This window comes from Callorhinus ursinus, unplaced genomic scaffold, assembly GCF_003265705.2.
Source record: "Callorhinus ursinus isolate GAN/ISIS: 27379988/994484 unplaced genomic scaffold, GSC_fseal_2.0 scaffold26, whole genome shotgun sequence".
Lineage (NCBI taxonomy): Eukaryota > Metazoa > Chordata > Mammalia > Carnivora > Otariidae > Callorhinus > Callorhinus ursinus.
Window position 1 is genome coordinate 17927199 of NW_027397088.1, and position 21555 is coordinate 17948753.

A 21555-nucleotide genomic window follows, 5' to 3' on the forward strand; every position below is an offset into this window, starting at 1 on the left:
TCTCTCGCTACATCTCCCTCTGTCAAATAAATCAACAAAATCTTAAAAAAAAAAAAAGTTATATGCATTGCCTTTTACTTAAGTTACTTATTATTTTTAATTTTATTTTTAAAAATTATTTTTAAATTTTAATTAATTACTTCTTAAAAAGATTTTAAAGTAATCTCCACACCCAACGTGGAGCTCGAACTCATGACCCTGAGGTCAAGATTCGCATGCTCCACCAACTGAGACAGCTGGGAGCCCCTTTAATTTTTAAAATTATACAATACATGCTGGTTGTAAAAGATTCTTGCAATCTGTAAGTAAAACAGGTTTATTATTTTACACTTTCTCAAGGTAGCTACTTTACCAATCTAGTTATGTTCTTTTCTATAAAGTTATACACATTTGTGAACAAAGATCTGTAATGTGACTTGTAAACAATTTTTTTCCAAGAGCCATCCAGGGTATTTTCATGCCTTAGCGTAACTGTCAATTGCCCAAAAACATGTTATTACTTGTTTTTACTTGTCTCATTTACTTTTCCGTACACAGATATAACTTTTCAACAAGGTAGTCAATCCCCCAACTTTTATGTTGTTCTTCAAAAACATCAGTCTTCTCAAGGCAATGAATGTTGCATACTGAACCTATAACAAGAAGAAAGGGAAACAAGTGAGAACGTTAATGAAAAATGCAATCGAGGGGCACCTGGCTGGCTCCATTGGTTGAGCATCTGATTCTTGATCTTGGCTCAGGTCTTGATCTCAGCCCCGTGTCGGGCTCCACACTCAGCATGGAGTCTGCTTCTTCCTCTTCCTCTGTTCCTCCCCCTGCTTTCACTCTCTCTCAAATAAATAAATAAAATCTTAAAAAGAATGCAATTGGGGTTCTTCTACAACTCATCAAATCATTTTATAAAAGCAGTGTTACTGAAGATTTTTTCATTTTTTTTAAAGTTTTGTTTATTTAAATAATCTCTATACCCAACATAAGGCTTGAACTCATGACCCTGAGATCAAGCGTCAGATGCTCTTCCAACTGAGCCAGCCAGGCGCCCCTCTCTCTCTTTTTTTTTTTAAGAACTTATTTTTTAAGGTTTTATTTATTTGACAGAGAGAGTGAGCGAGAGCGAGAAGACATGAGCAGGGGAGGGCAGAGGCAGAAGCAGACTCCCTGTTGAGTGGGGAGCCCATGTGCAAGGGGCTCCATCCCAGGACCCTGGGATCACGACCTGAGCCAAAGGCAGCCGCTTAACCTGCTTACCCGACTGAGCCACTCAGGCACCTCCCCCTCTTTTGTTTTTAATGAAAATGGGGAAATGCTAAGGGCAAACTGTGGGAACTCTGAATTGCTATTACCACTGATAACTCCTAAGACCTAAATTAAACATACCATCTCTCTGGAAGAATTCAAATGCCTCTCACACAAGCACACCACTTAGCTAAAAAGACATGTGACAGAGATAGGTCCCTTTTCTAGGATAAAACAGTCTTCAGTAAAAGGGTTTCTGACTTTCAGATTTTATAGACTTCTAGACACGAATAGCTGGTAACAGCTTTAAGCAGTTAATTGTTGACTTTATTTATATTTAAAATATAAACAACTTACCCAATAATTTTTTAATTTCAGCATCTGGAACGTAAAATGGTGGGCCTAGGTAAAAGAGAAACAGGGTGAAGAATAATTTCTATAGATCTAATTCTGAAAAGAGATTCTCAGCTGATCTCCAGGGACTTTGGTAGAGTTATTCCATACACAACATCATTATCGGATTGGTGAGGTGACAGGTTCCTCTGCTTCTTCTTTTGCACGTGTCATACCAAAGAAGGAGACCGGCTTACTGAGGGGATGCCAATGTTGGGTGCCCATCTCCAGCTTAGATGAGACGGCTGGGCCAGCCATGGGACTTGGGAACTTTCATTTCTTTTTTCCTTTCTCGAGTTTGTATTTTAAGTTCCAGTTAGTAAACATACAGTATAATATTAGTTTCAGGTGAAGAATTCAGGGATTCATCACTTACATGCAACACCCAGTGCTCATCACAAGTGCCCCCTTAATCCCCATCGTCCATTTAGCCCAGCCCCCCACCTCCTCCCCTCTGGTCACCATCAGTGTGCTCTCTACAGTTATAAGTCTGTTTCCTGGTTTGTCTCTCTTTTTTTTTTGCCCCATATGTTCATCTGTTTTGTTTCTTAAATTCCACATATGAGTGAAATCATATGGTATTTGTCTTTCTCTGACTGACTTATTTTGCTTAGCACAATATACTGCAGCTCCATGAACATCGTTGCAAATGGCTAGATTTCACTTTTTTATGGCTAATATTCCATCGTGTGTGTGCGCACATATATACACATCTTCTTTATCCATCTATCAGTCGATGGGCATTTGGGTTCTTTCCATAATTTGGTTATTGTAAACAATGCTGCAATAAACATTGGGGTGCATGTGTCCCTTTGAATCAGTATTTTTGTATCCTTTGGGTAAATTCCTAGTACTACAGTTGCTGGATCATAGGGTAGCTCTATTTTCAACTTTCTGAGGAACCTCCACACTGTTTTCCAGAGTGGCTGCACCAGCTTGCATTCCCACCAACAGTGTAGGAGGGTTCCCCTTTCTCCGCATCCCTGCCAACACCTGTTGTTTCCTGTGTTGTTCATTTTGGCCATTCTGACTGGTGTGAGGTGGTATTTCATTGTGGTTTTGATTTGCATTTCCCTGATGATAAGTGATGTTGAACATCTTTTCATGTGTCTGTTGACCATCTGTATGACTTCTTTGGAAAAATGTTTATTCATGTCTTCTGCCCATTTTTTAACTGGATTATTTATTTTTTGGGTGTTCAGTTTTGTAAATTCTTTATAAATTTTGGGTACTAGCCCTTTATCAGATATGTCATTTGCAAATATCTTCTCCCATTCCAAAGGTTGCCTTTTGGTTTTGTTGATTGTTTCCTTCGCTGTGCAGAAGCTTTTTATCTTGATGAAGTCCCAATAGTTCATTTTTGCTTTTGTTTCCCTGCCTCAGGAGACGTATCTAGTAAGAAGTTGCTACGGTCAATGTCAAAGAGGTTACTGTCTATGTTCTCTTCTAGAATTTTTATGGTTTCAGTTTTCACATATAGATCTTTGATCCATTTTGAATTTATTTTTGTGTACGGTGTAAGAAAGTGGTCCAGTTTCATTCTTTTGCATGTTGCTGTCCAGTTTTCGGGACTTGGGAATTTTAAAAATCAGAATGAAGTTCATTAACAAATTCCTTGGCATTTCCTTCATCTTCTGGAGTACTGATTTCCCATGACTCCTGCATTCACTCTCCGTACATCCCTCCCATTTTGCTGCAGGCCATTTACTTTAAAGGAAATTTAGCTTCTGCTCCTTTCAAAAGGTATTCTGAATTCTAGCCCCAGGCAGAGACCGTTGTGTTTTCTGCCCACAAGCCCTGCCTTAAGCTTCCTGTTCAGGAATGGAATTTAAATCAGATTAGCAGAGCTGAGGTCTGTCTCCATTAATTTCTAGTTCCATCTGATTGTTCCAGACTTAATTATGGACACTAGATCTCATCTTTTAATGAACTTTTAAGATCTGATTTACTCAAACAGAAAAAATACCTAGCATATGTAATTATTTATAAAACGCCATACTTAAAAAAAAAAACTGTTAAAAATCAAAAAGGGGATTATTTTACAATAAAAGTCTATATATTTGGTTTTCACTTCTTCCTGAAAATAAAGTTCAGTCATGGCAAAGGTTAAGCTTACAATGTTCAAGCACATCGAAAGGAGTCCAGAAGAAAACAATGCTTTGATAAGTTCAAAACAAAGATCATTCTTAAAGAACGCAATAGATTGTAAAATTTCAGAAATTAAAAAGCCATAATAGTTTAGAGATATTTCTGCACACCTCCTATTGCCCCACATCCATGTGTCACCCATCGTCCTCTGAGGGCGCGTCTGCGTGCGTATTTGTAGGCATGCACCTACCACATCCCCACCAGCATGGATGAAGTATATATGCTCTATTCAAAGCAGGGCAACCAGCCTCTCTTCCTCCTACTCCAGAGCTCATGAGACTTCACTTTTATATTAGGGCCATCCGTGTCTCCCTCTCTTCTATAGTCTGAGCTGTGAACGGTGAACGAAACGGAAGACAAGAAAAACGCGTATCAAGTCGGAAGAAGAAAAAAAGGTTTATAGTTTCCATTTGCCCAAACCAGACTTTTCTTCCTATATAAAAAAGCAGTATTCTTCCCTTGATCTAAATTAGGAGCAGATAACACTATCCGTGTCATAGAATTAAAATCAGGAAATGAGGCAACATCTTAGAAAAAGAAAAACAAAAGAAACTTTACCTGCGTGTTTAGTGGGATCATAAGAAAGAACAGCCAAGAGGTACCGAAACCCTTTTCGAGTTAGGGACAGCATTATATCTGCATAGCTGAAAAGAACACAACAGAGTAAGGTGTTAGAATTCTCCACAAAGGAAAAGCCTGCGGGAGGGAGAGAGGCAGGGAGGGAAACCAGGCTCACTGTCCTCTACATTACTGAGTTTAATTCTTTCTTTGAGAGAGAGACAGAGAGAGAGCGCACAAGCAGGGAGGGGAGGCAGAGAGAGAAGCAGACTCTCTGCTGAGCCTGGAGCCCAATGCGGGACTCGATCCCAGGACACTGGGATCATGACCCCAGCAGAAGGCAGACGCTTAACTGACTAAGCCACCCAGGCGCCCTGAGTTTAATTCTTGAATTGACCCCCTGAAGTTGATTTGCATTCTAAATCTCAGACAGTTGGCAAATTCCGTCCCCTGCCTAAGCTGGGAAATAGTAAAGAAAGGAATCAAAAGAGGGTGGGCTTCCAGAGCCCATCAGACAGGAAGATGTCACATTAAGCTGAGCAGAGGCTCCTTCCAGCCTGTTGCGGGACTTTGAACACACACATCCCAAAGCACTCCAGCTCTGGGGCAGCGCTTCCCAGACCAGTCTGGGGATCAGTCACCTGAGCACTTGCTGAAAAAAAGATGCTTGAGCTCCATCTCAGAGTCCGATTCGGCAGGTTTGCTGTAGGGCCTGGGATGCTGCAGTTCAACAATATCCCGGGAGTCTGCTTGGGATTCTCTTTCCCTCTGCCACTCCCGCCCCCCCCCCCCCAAATAGATAAATCTTAAAAAAAAAAAGACAAGCAAAAATTCGGGTGGGAGTATGAAATCAAAGCTCTGCAAGTACTGCATAAACCACGAGTGCTATTGGCACAGTCCTTTGTGTGGGTGTTGCGGGGTGCAGGTGAGGCCACGTCCCACATGCCTGATCGGTTCAGAATGGGGGGTACTGACTGGGACAGGGCCCATCAGCACAGTGACTGGGAGCGGCAGCTCAGCCCGGTACAGAATGCTGAGCTGTGCTGGGAAATGGAATCGAGAGACCCGGAAAGGAGGTGCTGCTTAGCTGTCATCACTGTGCTGGAACTGGAGCTTTAGTGGGGTGTGTGGGTTGGCACTGGGGGTTGTGAGAAGTCAGACACGCAGAAGCAGAGGTGGAGGAGGCAGAGGAAGCCGAATGGGCAGGGTAGGAGGACAGAGGAGACGGGCACAGGGATGTAGAGATGCCATGAGGGACAGGCAGACAGAGACGGACAGACTGCCCAGCTCTGAGGGAGCCACCTTGGCTCTTGGCACACGGATTTCCCCTGGCCTTGGATGTACTGTGATCCCGGTCCAGGGCTCTGTGAGAAACTGGGGGGGTGGTGGTGGTGGCGGGGGTTAGCATGGGGGTTAGGAGTATGCACTTTGCCAGATGCCGGAACTCAAAGCCCAGCCTTTTCATGTAGTGGCTACATAAGCTTGACACATTCTTAACTTCTGCGTGCCTCAGTTTCCTCATCTGTAAAACAGGGATGAGACTAGTAACCAACTCACAGGTTGTGGTACATATTCAATGAGTTTACACACATGAAGTGCTTAGAACGTTGCCTGGTTTGAGGTAAGCGCCCAGGTTAGTGTTATTCTCTTTAGCAGACTCCCCAGCTAGGGCTGGATTGAGGGGGTCACACGTCCTTGTAAGAAAAAGTGCTGGACCAAAGCAAACTTTTGAACAAAAAACCCTGGGGCGCCTGGGTGGCTCAGTCGGTGAAGCATCTGCCTTCGGCTCAGGTCACGATCCCAGGTTCCTGGGATCAAGCCCCGGCATCCATCGGGCTCCCTGCTCAGCGGGGAGCCTGCTTCTCCTTCTGCCCTTGCCCTGCCCCCTGCTCATGAGCCGGCTCTCTCTCTAATAAATAAATAAAATCTTAAAAAAAAACAAAAAACAACAACCTTAATTTTCTGATTATTGGTCTTAAGAAGAAGGAAGAAGCGGGGCGCCGGGGTGGCTCAGTCTGTTAAGCAAATGACTCTTGATTTTGGCTTAGGTCATGATCTCAGGGTGGTGAGATTGAGCTCCATGTTGGTCTCCCCACTTGGTGGGGGGGGGCTCTGCTTAAGATTCTCTCTCTCTCCCCCTGTTCACACTGTCTCTCAAAACAAATAAATAAATCTTTTTTTTTTTTTAAAGATTTTATTTATTTGACAGAAAGAGATAGCAGGGAGCCAGGAACACAAGCAGGGGGAGTGGGAGAGGGAGAAGCAGGCTTCCCGCTGAGCACTGAGCCTGATGCAGGGCTTGATCCCAGGACCCTGGGATCATGACCTGAGCCGAAGGCAGATGCTTAACGACTGAGCCACCCAGGCGCCCTAAATAAATAAATCTCAAAAAGAAAAAGAAGAAGGAAGAAGTCACTTGCCGTCCCCATGAAGGTGATCAGTCAGACTGGTTTGGCAAGGTTTCCTAGGACTGACACACTTCATTCCCTTTGGAATGTAGACTTTCTCAACCACTTTCAAAAAATTCAGAGAAATGAGAGAGGTTTGCCTCACTGATTTATGTTAAGCCAGGCATCTGAGGGGCCCAGCAAGGAAACACCTCAGGACTTGCCTACATGCAATCAAAGGAGAAAAGACGCCCAGTATTAATGACAGGAATGAGATAAAGTTCGAACATGTTAAGAACCAGGACGAAGATAAAGAAATGCATTTTTCTATTGGCTTGAAGTTGTTATTCTGGTAACGAAGGTCAACATGTTCTCCGGCGTGCTTGGGGCTGTGCTCATGTGCGCACACACACACAGACACGCACACACAGATGCGCGCACACACACACACACGCAGACACGCACACACACGCAGACGCGCACAGATGCACACACACACAGACGTGCGCACACACACACAGACGCGCACACACACGCAGACGTGCACACACACACGCACACACACGCAGACGTGCACACACAGGTGCGCGTGCACACACAGACGCGCACACACGCAGATGCGCACACACAGATGCGCACACACACGTGCGCACACAGATGCACGCACACACAACCGCACACACACAGACATGCACACACACAGACACGCACACAGATGTGCACACACACAGACGCACGCACACACACAGACGCGCGCACACAGACACACGCAGACATGCACACACATGCGCGTGCACACACAGACGTGCACACACACAGATGCGCACACGCAGATGCGCACACACACGTGCGCACACAGATGCACGCACACACAACCGCACACACACAGACATGCACACACGCACACAGACACGCACACAGATGCGCGCACACACACAGACGCACGCACACACGCAGACGCGCACACAGACACACACGCACGCACACACACACGTGCGCACACACAGACGCGCACACAGAGACTTACACGTGCGCATACACGTGGCTGGGCTGTGAGGAAAGAGAGAGGGGGATTCAGGGAGTACACAGAGCCTGTGGCTAAGCTAGAACTGCATGCCCTAAACAAGACTTCTAGATGGGGTCTCACTGCTCACTGGTAACTATGAAACAACAGACCAGAGGCCACTCAGATGGCCTTTATATCTGGGACAGAGGAGGTGGTAGTGACTGGTCAGAAACAGTGGGTTTCCTTTGCTCTGAGTCTAGTTTGCTTTCATTTGTTTATTTGACAGGTATTTGTTTAGCTCCTACTACGTGCTAGACGTATACTCTACCAGCTGGTGGGGAAATAGCACAGTGTGCCTGGTCTGCCCTCGTGGTGAGCTCTGTGACTTCCAGTTTGCTCCCCACTTGTGGATCTGAGCCACACAGATCAAAGCCCCTGCAAGGACTAGCTTCAAAGAAGAGGATGAACATCATCAGGGAGGGGGAAAGACCCACAAAGGGAGACCTTCAGCAGGTGTGGGTTTAGTAGACATCCATGGGTTTAGTAGACAGACATCCATGGTGTATTATGGAAACAAAGAGGCCACACAGGATAATGTGAGTTGCTAAAGGACACTGAGGTCACACAAGAAACGCAAAGCAGACACTGAAACATGATGGGGACGTCTGGGTCTGGGAGGAAGAGCAGAGCTGGAAATGTAACAATGAGAAGGGCAGGTACGAGGCATGATTTGTTCTGTTATTTCCCCCAACATGTGGCACAGTGTGTATTTAGAACATGGTAGGAACCGAGTACGCGTTCGTCGAATGACCGAATTAAAGTGGCAGACTTAAAGGGCTCAGTAAAGAAGCAAGGGCAAGAGACAGGCAGGCACGAGCAAAACTGAGGATGGTCCCTTAGGGAATGACAACCTCTAGGCGTGTGAGGAGTGGCAACAGAAAGAAAAAGGAACACAGGAGTGTGAATTATTGAAGGAAAATATATATTAAGAAAATGCGTGGGGCTCTTGGGTGGCTCCGTCAGTAGAGGAGGGGACCCTTGATCTTGGGGCTGTGAGTCTGAGCCCCACGTCGGGGTGGAGATTACTTAAAAATGAAATCTTTTTATTTTTTTTTTTTAAAGATTTTATTTATTTATTTGACAGAGAGAGACCAGCGAGAGAGGGAACACAAGCAGGGGGAGTTGGAGGGGGAGAAGCAGGCTCCCCTGCGGAGCAGGGAACCTGATGTGGGACTCGATCCCAGGACCCTGGGATCATGACCTGGGCTGACGGCAGACGCTTAACGACTGAGCCACCCAGGCACCCCTTAAAAATGAAATCTTTAAGGAAAAAAAAGAAAATGTGGCATGGTCTACTTAAAGATTAGGTTTGGCAATCAGCTTGACTCATGAAATAATTTTTAAGAAATAAAAATTTTATTTCACTGATGTGGATGCAAGCCTTTGAATATGTGTTAAAAGTCTGCCTCCATACCACAAACTAATTCAACATTTATATGCTATCTCCAAGTAAGTACGTGAGTGATATTTGGATCAGAAAGTACAAAGGAGCGGCCATCTTTTACTCTGTATGCTTTCTCATGTTTTAATTTTATTTTCTCATAAGAGTAGGTACAGTAAGAATGGTCAAAAACATCACTAACCAAAGCTCTGACACAATGGCAGCTAATACTCAGACAGTTACAGACAGTAGCCAGACGCTTTCCATGTACATCCTTTCCTTTAATCCCTACAACTCCTGTAGGGAGAATAATGTAGGGATCATGAGCTTGGGCTTTGACCAAACTCCCTGGGTCTGAGTCTGAATTCTGACTGCGGTCAAACAACCTGATCTCTTTGACCGTAATTCAAGCCCTGCGTTGGGCTCCACCCTCCTTTGTTCTTCATCTGTAAAATGGGAATAACGGTGGCATATGCCCCACAGCGTTGTTTGGTGGGTTAAAGGTGTTGAGAGAGTGTTTCAAGCCACACCTGGCATATGGCAAGTGCCCCAAACAGCTATCATGTAAGGTTAGTGGAGGTGGTGGGAGCGGTTTTAGCAGACATGCCCCCATCTGGCAGAGGAATTGGCTGAGACCTGGAGAAGTTGAATACTTGCATCAAGGCATCCCAGCTTGGAAGTGACAGAGCCACAAGCCTTGCACCAGCTCCCCACAGCCATGGCCAAATCCTATCCTTTTTACACAAAGATGGTACTGAATTTAGGTCTTCGAATTCCGGATACAAGAAGCTATTTCAAACTAGTGAAAGTCTTTTTTTTTTTTTAAAGATTTTATTTATTTATTTGACAGAGAGAGACACAGCGAGAGAGGGAACACAAGCAGGGGGAGTGGGGGAGGGAGAAGCAGGCTTCCCTGCGGAGCAGGGAGCCCGATGCAGGGCTCGATCCCAGGACCCTGGGATCATGACCTGAGCCGAAGGCAGACGCTTAACGACTGAGCCACCCAGGCGCCCCAAACTAGTGAAAGGCTTAAGTAATTTTCTGCAGCTCATGAAAAGTACAGCGCGTTAAATGAAGAAGGCCAAAAAGGAAAAGCCAGCGTAATTAAAGAAAGCAAATTACTGGGCGCCTGGGTGGCTCAGTTGGTTAAGCGACTGCCTTCGGCTCAGGTCATGATCCTGGAGTCCCAGGGTCGAGTCCCGCATCGGGCTCCCTGCTGAGCAGGAAGTTGGCTTCTCCCTCTGACCCTCCCCCCTCTCATGCTCTATCTCATTCTCTCTCTGAAATAAATAAATAAAATATTTAAAAAAAAAAAGAAAAAAAAAGAAACCAAATTACTCACCGTTCACGATCGCCTGGGTTAATAGCAACTAAAGCTCCTCTGTCCCAGATCCGGTCGAATTTGCCAATATTGGCTCTGTCAGGAAGAAAAAGAAACAAAAATACATCTTATATAAGAAAAACCGAGTCTAGAACAAGCAGCACAGTGTTCCCAGTGGGGAGTGCTGGTACTTCCCTAGCTGTCAAGAGATTGGGATCTCCGGCTGCTTTTCTCGGGTCTGCAGGGACATGTGGACGTGGGTGTGAGGAGCTCCTTCCAGCTTTAGGAGCTGGTGGCAGTAGCCTCCCCCTTCTCTGACTTGGGAGCACAGGGGAGAGCTACAGGACAATTTGGGACAACCGTCTCCCAGCCCCCTGAAGAAGTATCAGGGCCTTTCAGGAGATAAGGAGATTCTGCACTTGGAAATTCCTATTACCGATCAGGTGGAAAGCGAAGACACTGTCTTGCTCTTCCTTCCTTTTCCCGACCTGCCTCAAGTCATACCAATGTTCTCCATATTTTGGAAGCTATCCAAGGACGAAGCTATCAAGTATGCCGACAGGTAGGCTGCAGTCCAAAGAACTGCAGGACAGAGACTCACATTCATGCTACTGCAAGTGGACGAGGTAATCAAAAGCCCTCCCTCACCCAGCACTGCCTGGTGAGCACTCAAGTTATTCAAAGGGCAGAGGTGGGATTCAGTCCTACCTGGGAAGATCAAAAAGGTTGCAACAGTACAACGAAATGTTCCCTTTAGAGCTCTGTAATGAAAGTCAAGAAAAAAAAAATGCTGTTTAGTTAGGAGCTCCCTGGATGGTTAAGGAAAGACAAGGGGGTAGCAAAGCACAGCAAAGGTGGTGGGGAGAGCATATGTAATTAAATATGAAGAATGTAATTGTACTGCAAAGAATCTTTTTAATGGAAAATAAAACCTTACTACAAATAATTTTTTTTTAATGGCACTGTGTTTTTTAGTTTAGTTTTGTTTGTTTGTTTGTTTTTTTAAGACCTGTCTGGGGTTCTTTGGGATCAACTCAAAGAGAAAAATCATAGAGAGGTTAACCCCGAAGATGAGTTAGCTATTATTTTCAGAGCTTGTTCCGTTTTAGCAATATTGACTTTAGCAGAGTCCTGATATTTTGACACTGTTAAAGGTAAATAAACCAGTCAACCAACGACCAGGCAGGCTGATAGAGGAAGGTCAGATACTTTTAAAGTCATTCGTACAAAGTACAGTTGTGTGGACTCCTGGCTTTTCTCGCTTTCATTCATCGGCTAGTGGGCACTTATTGCCTGAGCCCCTGGTGGACGGGACTACCCTGGGTTCTAGAGAGTGGGTGTGAATCTGACCGCAGGGAGGACAGCCTGGTAGAGCAGAGAGGCGTGGGCGTGAGATGCATTAAGGAAGGGATGGCCTCTGCCGTTCTGGTTGCATGCCCGAGAACACAGGGACTCAGAAGACGGAGTAGGGAGCTGCCTGAGAGCACCAGGCAAAGCTCAACAAGAGGCAGCCTCTGAAAGGGTGTCTGGATGCATCTGCTAACATTATAGGATTGGGGAGCTGGGGGTGCAGTCCAGCGGGCGTAAACAGACATGGATTCCTCTGGGTCCAGGGGATGTGAGAAGCCTGGGGGGTGGGGGTAAGGGTGAAGGGCAAGGAAGGAGAGGTCAGGACATGCAACTATTGGATCGTATCCTGAACTGAGGCACCAACAGGGGTTGATGAATAGAGGAAGGGTCTCTAAAGACCAGCCTGGAAGCACCATGGGGGTCAACCCAGAGGGGTGGGCGAGGTGGCAGAGAGGACAGCCAGCGAGTCTCAACTTTGGGGAGCTTTAAACAGTACTGATGCTGAGCCCCACCCCTAAAGATTCTGATTTAACAGGTCTGTGGTGAGCCCTCGGACTGGGAATTTTGTAAGATCCACAGGCCTTTGCAAATGTGCCCCCGAGGCTGAGAACTAGTGCTCCAGGAATAGCCTCTTTGGACTGAGTAAACTCATGGGATGATTTGAGAACAGGGTGGGAGGAAGCTATAAAATAAAGTACTATTAAGCCTCCTACTGACCTGCCATTAGTTTCAGTATTTAGAAAACAGAGTACCTTGTGAGAGACTGAATGTACCAACAGGGACGATGACCAGACCACGTAGGACCAGAGAGCTTGGAGCCATTGTGGCAGCCAGCCTGGGAAGCCAAGCCACAGTCTCGGCCTCGATGATGTGTCAGTGATGGCCAGCCTCCCTAATTTTCATCCCTTTTCCCCCTTCCAACTCAAGATCAACCAGAGAAAGCCAAATATGCTCCCCAAACCAATCCCGCAGGATGCCCCCTCTCCATAGCCCACCTCCGCCTCCCCACGCCAACAGCCTCCAATCAGCCTCCCTGTGGTTTCCAGCACAAAGCTCTCCCACACCCTGCCTGCCTCTGAGCACAAGTAGCTGGCCTCTCTGAAAAAACACCCTCTCGTGTTCTCATTTGGGTGGTCTTCTATTCCCACATTCTTACCCTCAGCAGGCGAAGCAGTTCCCGGGGCTCGTTGTGGTCACAGGATGAAGACAACTCCCAAATCTATGACTTCCAGCCCAAAGGCCCCCCACTGCCCCAGAGACATAAAGCCATTTGCCAGCTACACCTTCGCCATTCCACAGCTCTCTTAAACTCATCATCTTTTTTTTCTTTTTTAAGTGATTTCTACGCCCAACGTGGGGCTCAAACTCACAATCCAGAGACTTAAGAGTTTCATGCTCTACCCACCGAGCCAACCAGGAGCCCTAAACTCATCATTCTGAGAACAAAACTCATTTTCTCTGCCTCTTCAGCTTGCTTCTCTTTTATTCTCTGCCATCCATTCTAGTCATCTGGGCTGGAGATGCAAACTCAGCTCCAAGCTTCATCCCCACTCAGTTAATCCTAAATCCTGTCCGTCTGATAGCCTAAACATTGCTTTGATCTGTCTGTTCCTCTATATGCCCTATGGCCCTCCAAACGCAAGCCTTCAAGGACTCTTCCCTGGACCTCTGCTCACAGCCTCTCATCTGGCCTCTCTTCCAGGAGGCCACCTCCCTTGAGGCCCCAAGGGTGGTTCGTCTCAAAAGAAAATCCAGCCGGGTCGTGCTCCTCCTTAAAATCCTTCCTGCTCAGGATGAAGGACCAGCCTCCCAGGGCATCTGACACCACGCACGGGCCTGCCTGTGTGCCTGTCCGGGCTCTACCTGTCACCATGCTTCAGGAAGCATCCCGAGGCTGGGTTAGGGGACTCCTCCTTATTCCTTCATACCCTGCGTCATTACGCTTAGCTCTGTGTATGACAAACAGCTTTCTCTGATTTAATTCTCTCCTAAGCGAAGAGATTCTTTAGGACAGGGACTCTTTTTATCTCTTCAATGTCTTATGCAGGGCGTGGCACAAAATAGTCTCAGAAATGCCTGTTTATAAATAAAAAAAATCAAACAAACCCAAATCAAAGCCATGAGTCTAGATAGACTTTATATCAGCGGTTATATATATTTATGCATATCTAGTGATCACCTATCTTTTTCAGCCCTAGCTCCTTAAACTCCGTAACGTTCAGGTGAATCTGTGTGAGAAAGTGGGGTCATGTGACACTCGTATAGTAACCCAGGCAAAGAAAAATCTTTCTTATGGGGACATGGAAATCATTATTTACCAAAAACAAGACAAACCTTGAAAACTTTGGCTCCAGGAATTTCCATGATGGGTTCTTCTGAGTAAGAAAGATTCTGCTCTGTAAAAAATTCCTGTATCCCAAGTTCACTGATTTCCACACCTACGACACTGTGTCCTAGGTCTGCAAACCTGCATGAAATCATATATTTACACTTAAATTTTTCTTCCAAATACAGTACTAAATAAAAGGGTATATCCCAATAAACATTCATTTCCCTTAATTTTAAGGGATTTATATGAATTCGGGGTCACAGGGGTTCATAGAACTTATAGGGAAGTGGGTCTATTTATTCTGAAACCTAATAGTACATGAAATTCTGAAAAATTGATTTATATGGCCTTAGGAAACTATACCTTAAAATGTTGATCTACTTACAAGTGGGTTTGATTAAAAGAGTTTCTAATTTAAAAGCATCCTGTGGATTAGAAATGCTTTTTAATTTCTCTAAATCAGCCCCGTCCATCAAAACCTTCTGTGCTGATGGAGGTGTCTACACCTGTACTGTCCAATCCAGCAGCCACTAACCACATTGGCTATTGGGCACTTGAGATGTGGCTAGTGTGGTTTAGTTTATTATTTTATTTTTTTTTATAGACTTTATTTGGGAGTGTGTGTGCATGCGAGTGTGGGGAGGGAGGGGTAGAGGGAGAGGGAGAATCTCAAACAGGCTCTGCACTCAGTGGGGCTCCATCTCACTACCCCGAGATCATGACCTGAGCTGAAATCCAAAGTCAGAGGCTCAACAGACTGAGCCACCCAGACACCCCTAGTGTGACTTACTTTAAACTGAAATAGCCACATGTGGCTAGTAGCCATCATGCTAGAGAACAGGGCTCTAGAACATTAGCATCCATTTCTATAATCTTACAATTTCCATTTACTTACAATAAATACTATCCAGAAATTTATCTACCTGCCATATGCAAATAACTAGTGTTTTCCTGGTAAGCTTTATAATTATAGAATCCACAGTCTTGGGATCTTGGACTCCAGAAGAAACAGTGCTAGTAGCACAGTACTGATTTTTGTCAAATTAAATAAACACATACAATCAGTTCCGCTATAATGCAACATAGGCATCCCTAAAAAAATCACTGTGCTATGCAAAATCATGCAATAAAAACTGAAAGGCTTATGGGGAAAATGGGGAGTGGGGCCAACATGGAAAAACTTAGCCACAGCAGACTATTACTCAGCCCTAAAAAAAAATGAAGTCTTGCCACGTGTGACCACATGAACGGACCTTGAGGGCATTATGCTAAATGAAGTAAGTTAAAGTAAAAAGAGAAAGACATATACTGCATTGTTTCACTTCTATGTGGAATCTAAAAAAAGAAAAAAAAAAAACAAACCAAGTTCATAGATCCAGAGAACAGATTGGTGGTTGCCAGAGGTAGGAGTGGAGGGTGGTCAAAATGAGCGAAGGGGGTCAAAATTCCCAGTTATGAAATAAAGAAGCCCCATGGGGATGTAATGCACAGCATGGGGACTATAGTTAATATTTGAAAGTTACTAATGGAATAGATCTTAAAAGTCCTCATCATAAGAAAAAAAATTCTGTAACTACGTCCAATGATGGATGTTAACTAGACTTATTGTGGTCATTTTACAATATATACGAATATCAAATCATTATCTTATACACCTAAAACTAACACAATGTTATATGTCAATTATACTTTAATTAAATTTTGAAGAAAGCTGTTACACATTTGCCATAACTTATCTCTGTGAATCAGGATTTTCTCAAAAATATACAGTTAACACTTTAGAAATAAACTGAATAAATGCATAAAAAAAAAAACAACCTTGTCAGTACCACATTAAAAAGAAGAAAGACGGGGGCACCTGGCTGGCTCAGTCGTTAGAGCGTGTGACTCTTGATCTCCGTGTGGGTTGTGAGTTCAAGCCCCCATGTTGGGTGCAGAGATTACTTTAAAAAATAAAATCTTAAAAAAAAAAAAAGGGAGAGAGAGCCAGGAACCTAAAAGAAATGGTGGCACAGTGTTTTAAACATGTTAAATGGTTACAAAATATATAAAAACCCCAAAGCGTTGGAAGGGCCATAGCTTGTGAGTTATTGTGCACTGACTGGGGGGGATTACTGGAAAGTTCTAACCCCAGCTGTGGATGGGAGTGGCTCACAGCACACAGGTCAGCTGGGCTGTCCGGGAGCTGCTGGAGGCGCGTGCACCGGGTCCTGTCCCTTCACACAAGACTGCACTCAGCTGCGTGTGGTTTTCTGCTCTTACCTCATGCTTCTTGCACATGAAATGGCACATAAGCGAATGTGAAATTCACATCATGCCCAATTTGTTCCCTGATTTATCAAGGGGGTCCGAGTGAAGTTAGCATTTTCCAAAACAAGAGGTAGAGTGGAACTGATTGTATCTATTGCCCACACAAGACAACCACTTCCAACGAGATCCGAGCATCAACTGTTTACAGTTCTAAAATAAACATATTGGGGCGCCTGGGTGGCTCAGCTGGTTAAGCGACTGCCTTCGGCTCAGGTCATGATCCCGGAGTCGCGGGATCGAGTCCCACATCGGGCTCCCTGCTCAGCGGGGAGTCTGCTTCTCCCTCTGACCCTCCCCCCTCTCATGTGCTCTCTCTCTCTCTCATTCTCGCTCTCTCAAATGAATAAATAAAAAATCTGTAAAAAAAATAAACATATTAATAACTTGCTAAATATGTAAGTTAATATACAAGGAATATCTTTTAATGCTTTATTTTATTCTTCATTCATTTATTAAATAATTGAATTATTTTATTTTATCTTATTAAGTAGGCTGTATGCCCAATGTGGGGCTCGAACTCATGACCCTGTGATTGAGTGCTGCATGCTCTTCTGACTCAGCTAGCCAAGTGCTTCCACTTGAGGAAAATTTAGTATTTTTTTAATTATCCATACAAAGTTATCCAAACTGGCTGTGAGGATTCTTTTTTTAAGATTTTAATTATTTATCTGAGAGAGAGAGAGAGAACGAGGAGGGGCAGGCAGAGGGAGAAGCAGGTTCCCCGCTGAGCAGGGAGCCCGATGTGGGACTCGATCCCAGGACCCTAGGATCATGACCTGAGCAGAAGGCAGATGCTTAACGACTGAGCCACCCAGGCACCCTGGCTCTGAGGATTTTTATTTACACTGAAAATTAAAGCAGAGCCTATTATAGACTGACAGGCTGGATTATACTGGACTATATCGTCCTTAAAAAAAAACAACAGCTAAGGAAATGTGTTAAATGTTTTATTTTAATGCTTTTGGGCCTTGCCTCATAGTTATCTATTTACATCTGGTATCTGGGCAGACCTCAGTACACAAATTAGGTATATAAATGAAAAATCCTCTAATATAAAAGCTTACCTGCAATTGCAATAGCTTAGTTCTGGTATTTTTGTTACAAATAACGTTAGACTCCAAATATTCGACAATCACATTTAATTGTCTGTCTTATCATTCCATTTCCTAATCTCGTCTCAAAACCTCTGCTAGTGCTAGGTTGTTAACACTTAACGACATGGCAATAAGACATTCTGTCTATAGAGTTAATGTTTTCCTTGCAAGTAGTTTCCAAAGCAACTCTTCTGGTTCAGCGAGTTGGTTAGGTGCAAGTCTAATGATATAGTTTAAATATTCTCAATTTCATGGCCACACTAGAATTTGACGCCACGGCTGCCGTGTCCCAAATGCTCAGCTAGAAGTTGTGCTCGTAGGGGGAGGGGAGAGCTGGGCTGAACCATGGGCTACACACTGTCCTGCCAAAGAGTTGTAATTCATTTTGAATTTTTCTGTCCACCTCTATTAAAAATATCTAAAACTAACTCAGCCAAATTCCTAAACCACCTACGAAAATGAAACTGTGCACAAAGATGTTGCACATATAAGAGGGAAGGCTAGTCCTCTGTACCCCCCGAGACCCCCACCATTGGTTCCAAACTCTATTTTTTTTTCTTAGCAACTCAATAAAGACTAGACCACACCAGTGATTTGTGCTGTGTCTTACTGTTTGAGAATATTATCTCCATGAACCCACAGCAATAGTCTACTAAAAAATAAAGAATACCTGTGCATTTCCTGAGAATGGAATTTTTAAACCTATATCCTATTAAATATTCACCCAACATATTTGTCATCAAGAAAGTGTGTGAATGCTTATCTGCTCTTACCACTTCATCTCAACTGCTTTTCCACAAAGAGGAAAAAATACTCTCAGTCCATTCTCGCCCTTAAGGAAAGTATCCAAATGCTTCTTTAATAGCCTGGGGAGGAAAAAATATATTTTTGTTTTCGTTAGCCCAACGCATGGAGGGAAGGACTATACTTGTATGACGCTAAGTACTCTTCATGCATTATCTCTGAATATTCCCCACAACTTTACAAAGTAGAAAACAAAATATTCGTTATTATTCTCTCTAGTTTATATATAAAGGAAGAGGGAGGTGAACTAAGTCGCTTCGTCACATAGCTAGTGAGTAGGTAACCTGACTTAACCCTGGGGCTTTCCTCATTAGTAACTTAAAGTTGTTTTTTCTTGATGCTTTGAAAATTCTTTATTAATTTCCTGAATGTGTGTGTGTGTGTGTGTGTGTGTGTGTGTGTGTGTGTGTAAAAGAGAGAAAGAGAGAGAAAGAGAGATGGGGAGCCTCTGGACTCACCAAGTTTTATGGGAAGCTCTCTAAACATGGACTCAGGTCTCAGACTCTGAAGCTCTGGGAAGTTTAATTCCCCCTGTAGACATGTGGTTCTTCTAAGGTCACCCGCATGACAAAGATAACCCATACAGTGGCTCTGGGAAGATGCCCCAACTACCACTCAGTGTGGCCCAGATATACCCCTGCTGTTCTGAAGCCTACTACTACTAACACACTGCTCAACACCCTTGCTCATGTATTAACTTCTCTCAGCTTCTCTTCCTCCACCACATAGGTAACACTTTACGTTTGAACACATGCTGTCGGAAAGCAAAGTCAGAACACCACCACTTTTCATGGGGCGCCTGGGTGGCTAGTCGGTTAAGCGTCTGCCTTCAGCTCAGGTCATGATCCCGGGGTCCTGGGATCGAGCCCCGTATCAGGCTCCCTGCTCAGTGGGGAGTCTGCTTCTCCCTCTCCCTCGGCCCCCCATCCCCCGTTGTGTTCTCTCTCTCTCTCTCTCTCTCCCCGCCAAACAAAGAACACCACCACTTCTCAGTATAAAGAGATATACACATTAATGTGGGCATCTGCTGTATATATAAACATGCGTGACCAATACCCAGATGCTATGGGGGCTTAAAAGAAAGACGTATTTCATAAATCTTGGATGCCTGCAACTGTAAGTCACACTATTATTTATACACCCTGGGGAGAGGTAAGATTGCCGATTAACCCATGCCGTGCCAGAGATGCTGAAACATGAAAACCTAAACACGTGCTTTGTAAAATCACTCCAATAACGTGTACTATATTACTATTTCTGTTTCCAAAGCCAGTTTCTGATACAGCATTTCTCTATCATAAAACAAACATTTCTTACCGATGTCCTTGCTCTTGATGGAATCTAATTTTACGGCTCACCCACTTTTCTTGCCATTCTTCCAGAGTCAATACTCGGTCTTTCTGTACCTCGGTATCGGGGTACTCTTTAATGTCAAGTAAAGTTCTTGTATCATCCATGGTTGCAGAGACACCTTTGCCTTGCAAGCAGATGACTCCGATGCCTGTGCAGAAAATATTTGCAATGTTGTCATTTAAGGACATTGCAATTCTATTGATGAACAAAAGAAAAACCGATTATCCTTAGCAGTCTGGCTTTTAACAATATTTCAACATCCAAGGAAAAGCCATCTGAAAAATTACTTCCCAGGGAGTCTGATGGTAGAGGCATACCTTATATTACATATTAGGAAGGAGCTTTAAAGAAACAGAATTATGTCCTTTTAAGTTTTTATTTATTTGAGAGAGAGAGAGAGAGACAGTGAGAGAGAGAGAGCCCAAGACGGGGTAGGGTCAGAGGGAGAAGCAGACCCCCCGCTGAGCAGGGAGCCCGATGTGGGACTCAATCCCTGAACTCCGGGATCATGACCTGAGCCGAAGGCAGTCGCTTAACAAACTGAGCCACCCAGGCGCCCTAAAAAGAATTATGTCTTAATGTCAGAGTCCAAAGGGCTTAAGTTTTAAAAAAGGAGAAAAAAAAAAAAAAAAAAAAAAAAGAAGAAACAGGCAGGCCACACTTTTATCATTTTTGTAAGCTTAGAATTTTTTCTAGCATCTCACTCTTTAGTTTTTAACATTTCATTTCAAGCTTACTTATTTTTTTATCCATTATAATGCATATGATTTAAAGTTTCAGAGTTATTTATTTTTAAGATTTTGTTTATTTGAGAGAGAGAATGAGACAGAGAGAGAGAGAGAGCACATGAGAGAGGGAGGGTCAGAGGGAGAAGCAGACTCCCTGCTGAGCAGGGAGCCCGATGCGGGACTCGATCGCGGGACTCCAGGATCATGACCTGAGCCGAAGGCAGTCGCTTAACCAACTGAGCCACCCAGGCGCCTCGGGCTATTTATTTTTCAAAGTTTATTTATTTAGTTATTTAAGTAAGCTCTCCATCCAATGTGGGGCTCAAACTCCCAACCCCAAGATCAAGAGTTGCTTGCTCCTCCAACTGAGCCAGCCAGGCACCCCCACATAGACACAGCCTATTTTTGATTAAATATTTGGGGTACACATGATTATGACCAGGTTAATACTATTCACAGCGAAACCACATATTCTATGATTACTTTTCCTTTTCTGTACAACTTTTTTATTCTGCAGTTAATAACTGCCTTGCTTTTTCATTTATAAGATTCCTATGAACTGGTCACTAATTCAACTCCAAGCTCCACCAGTTATCCCAATATCCTATCAATACACCCTCAATCTCTGCAGTTATCAGATATCTTACCAATATCACCCTCTTGGAGAAGACTCTCCAGAGACTTCTGACCTGGATGCTTTCCACTCTTATTGCATAGCTAGCATTCTGGGACCTCACTTGATCATCACCCTGGAGAGTTCTTTATCTTTTGATGAATCTCCTTTTTTCTTTTATTCTATGCTTTCCTCTTTTTTTTTTTTTTTTAACTGTCCTTATACTGGTGAAGCACAACCTCCAAAAGCTTTCTAAAAAGGGTGCAAAGAAGAAAAGGTTTTTGCGACTTGCATGTCTTCATACTAGTCTCAATTCTTGATGTTTTTTTTTTTAATATATAACGTATTATTTGTTTCAGAGGTACAGGTCTGTGATTCAACAGTCTTGCACAATTCACAGCACTCACCGTAGCGCATACCCTCCCCGATGTCTGTCACCCAGCCACCCCATCCCTCCCACCCCCCCACCACTCCAGCAACCCTC

The 21555-nt window shown here is 44.1% G+C and overlaps 1 protein-coding gene across 3 annotated transcripts in view; it reads right to left on the reverse strand.

Annotated features, from left to right (window-relative positions):
• Positions 1 to 300: 300 nt before the first annotated feature.
• TPMT (thiopurine S-methyltransferase) overlaps positions 301 to 21555 on the reverse strand; it is a 24307-nt gene continuing 3052 nt past the window's right edge. For 2 of the 3 annotated variants that reach the window (XM_025891241.2, XM_025891242.2), the window contains exons 2-9: positions 19695 to 19878; positions 18347 to 18439; positions 14175 to 14307; positions 11199 to 11251; positions 10512 to 10586; positions 4336 to 4421; positions 1594 to 1638; positions 301 to 632 (exon numbers count right to left, since the gene is read on the reverse strand). In XM_025891241.2, the coding sequence (XP_025747026.1) occupies positions 520 to 632; positions 1594 to 1638; positions 4336 to 4421; positions 10512 to 10586; positions 11199 to 11251; positions 14175 to 14307; positions 18347 to 18439; positions 19695 to 19834 (738 nt within the window). In that variant the 5' untranslated portion in view covers positions 19835 to 19878 and the 3' untranslated portion in view covers positions 301 to 519. The remainder of the gene's footprint in view (positions 633 to 1593; positions 1639 to 4335; positions 4422 to 10511; positions 10587 to 11198; positions 11252 to 14174; positions 14308 to 18346; positions 18440 to 19694; positions 19879 to 21555) is intronic. The other variant, XM_025891243.2, reaches the window with a different exon arrangement.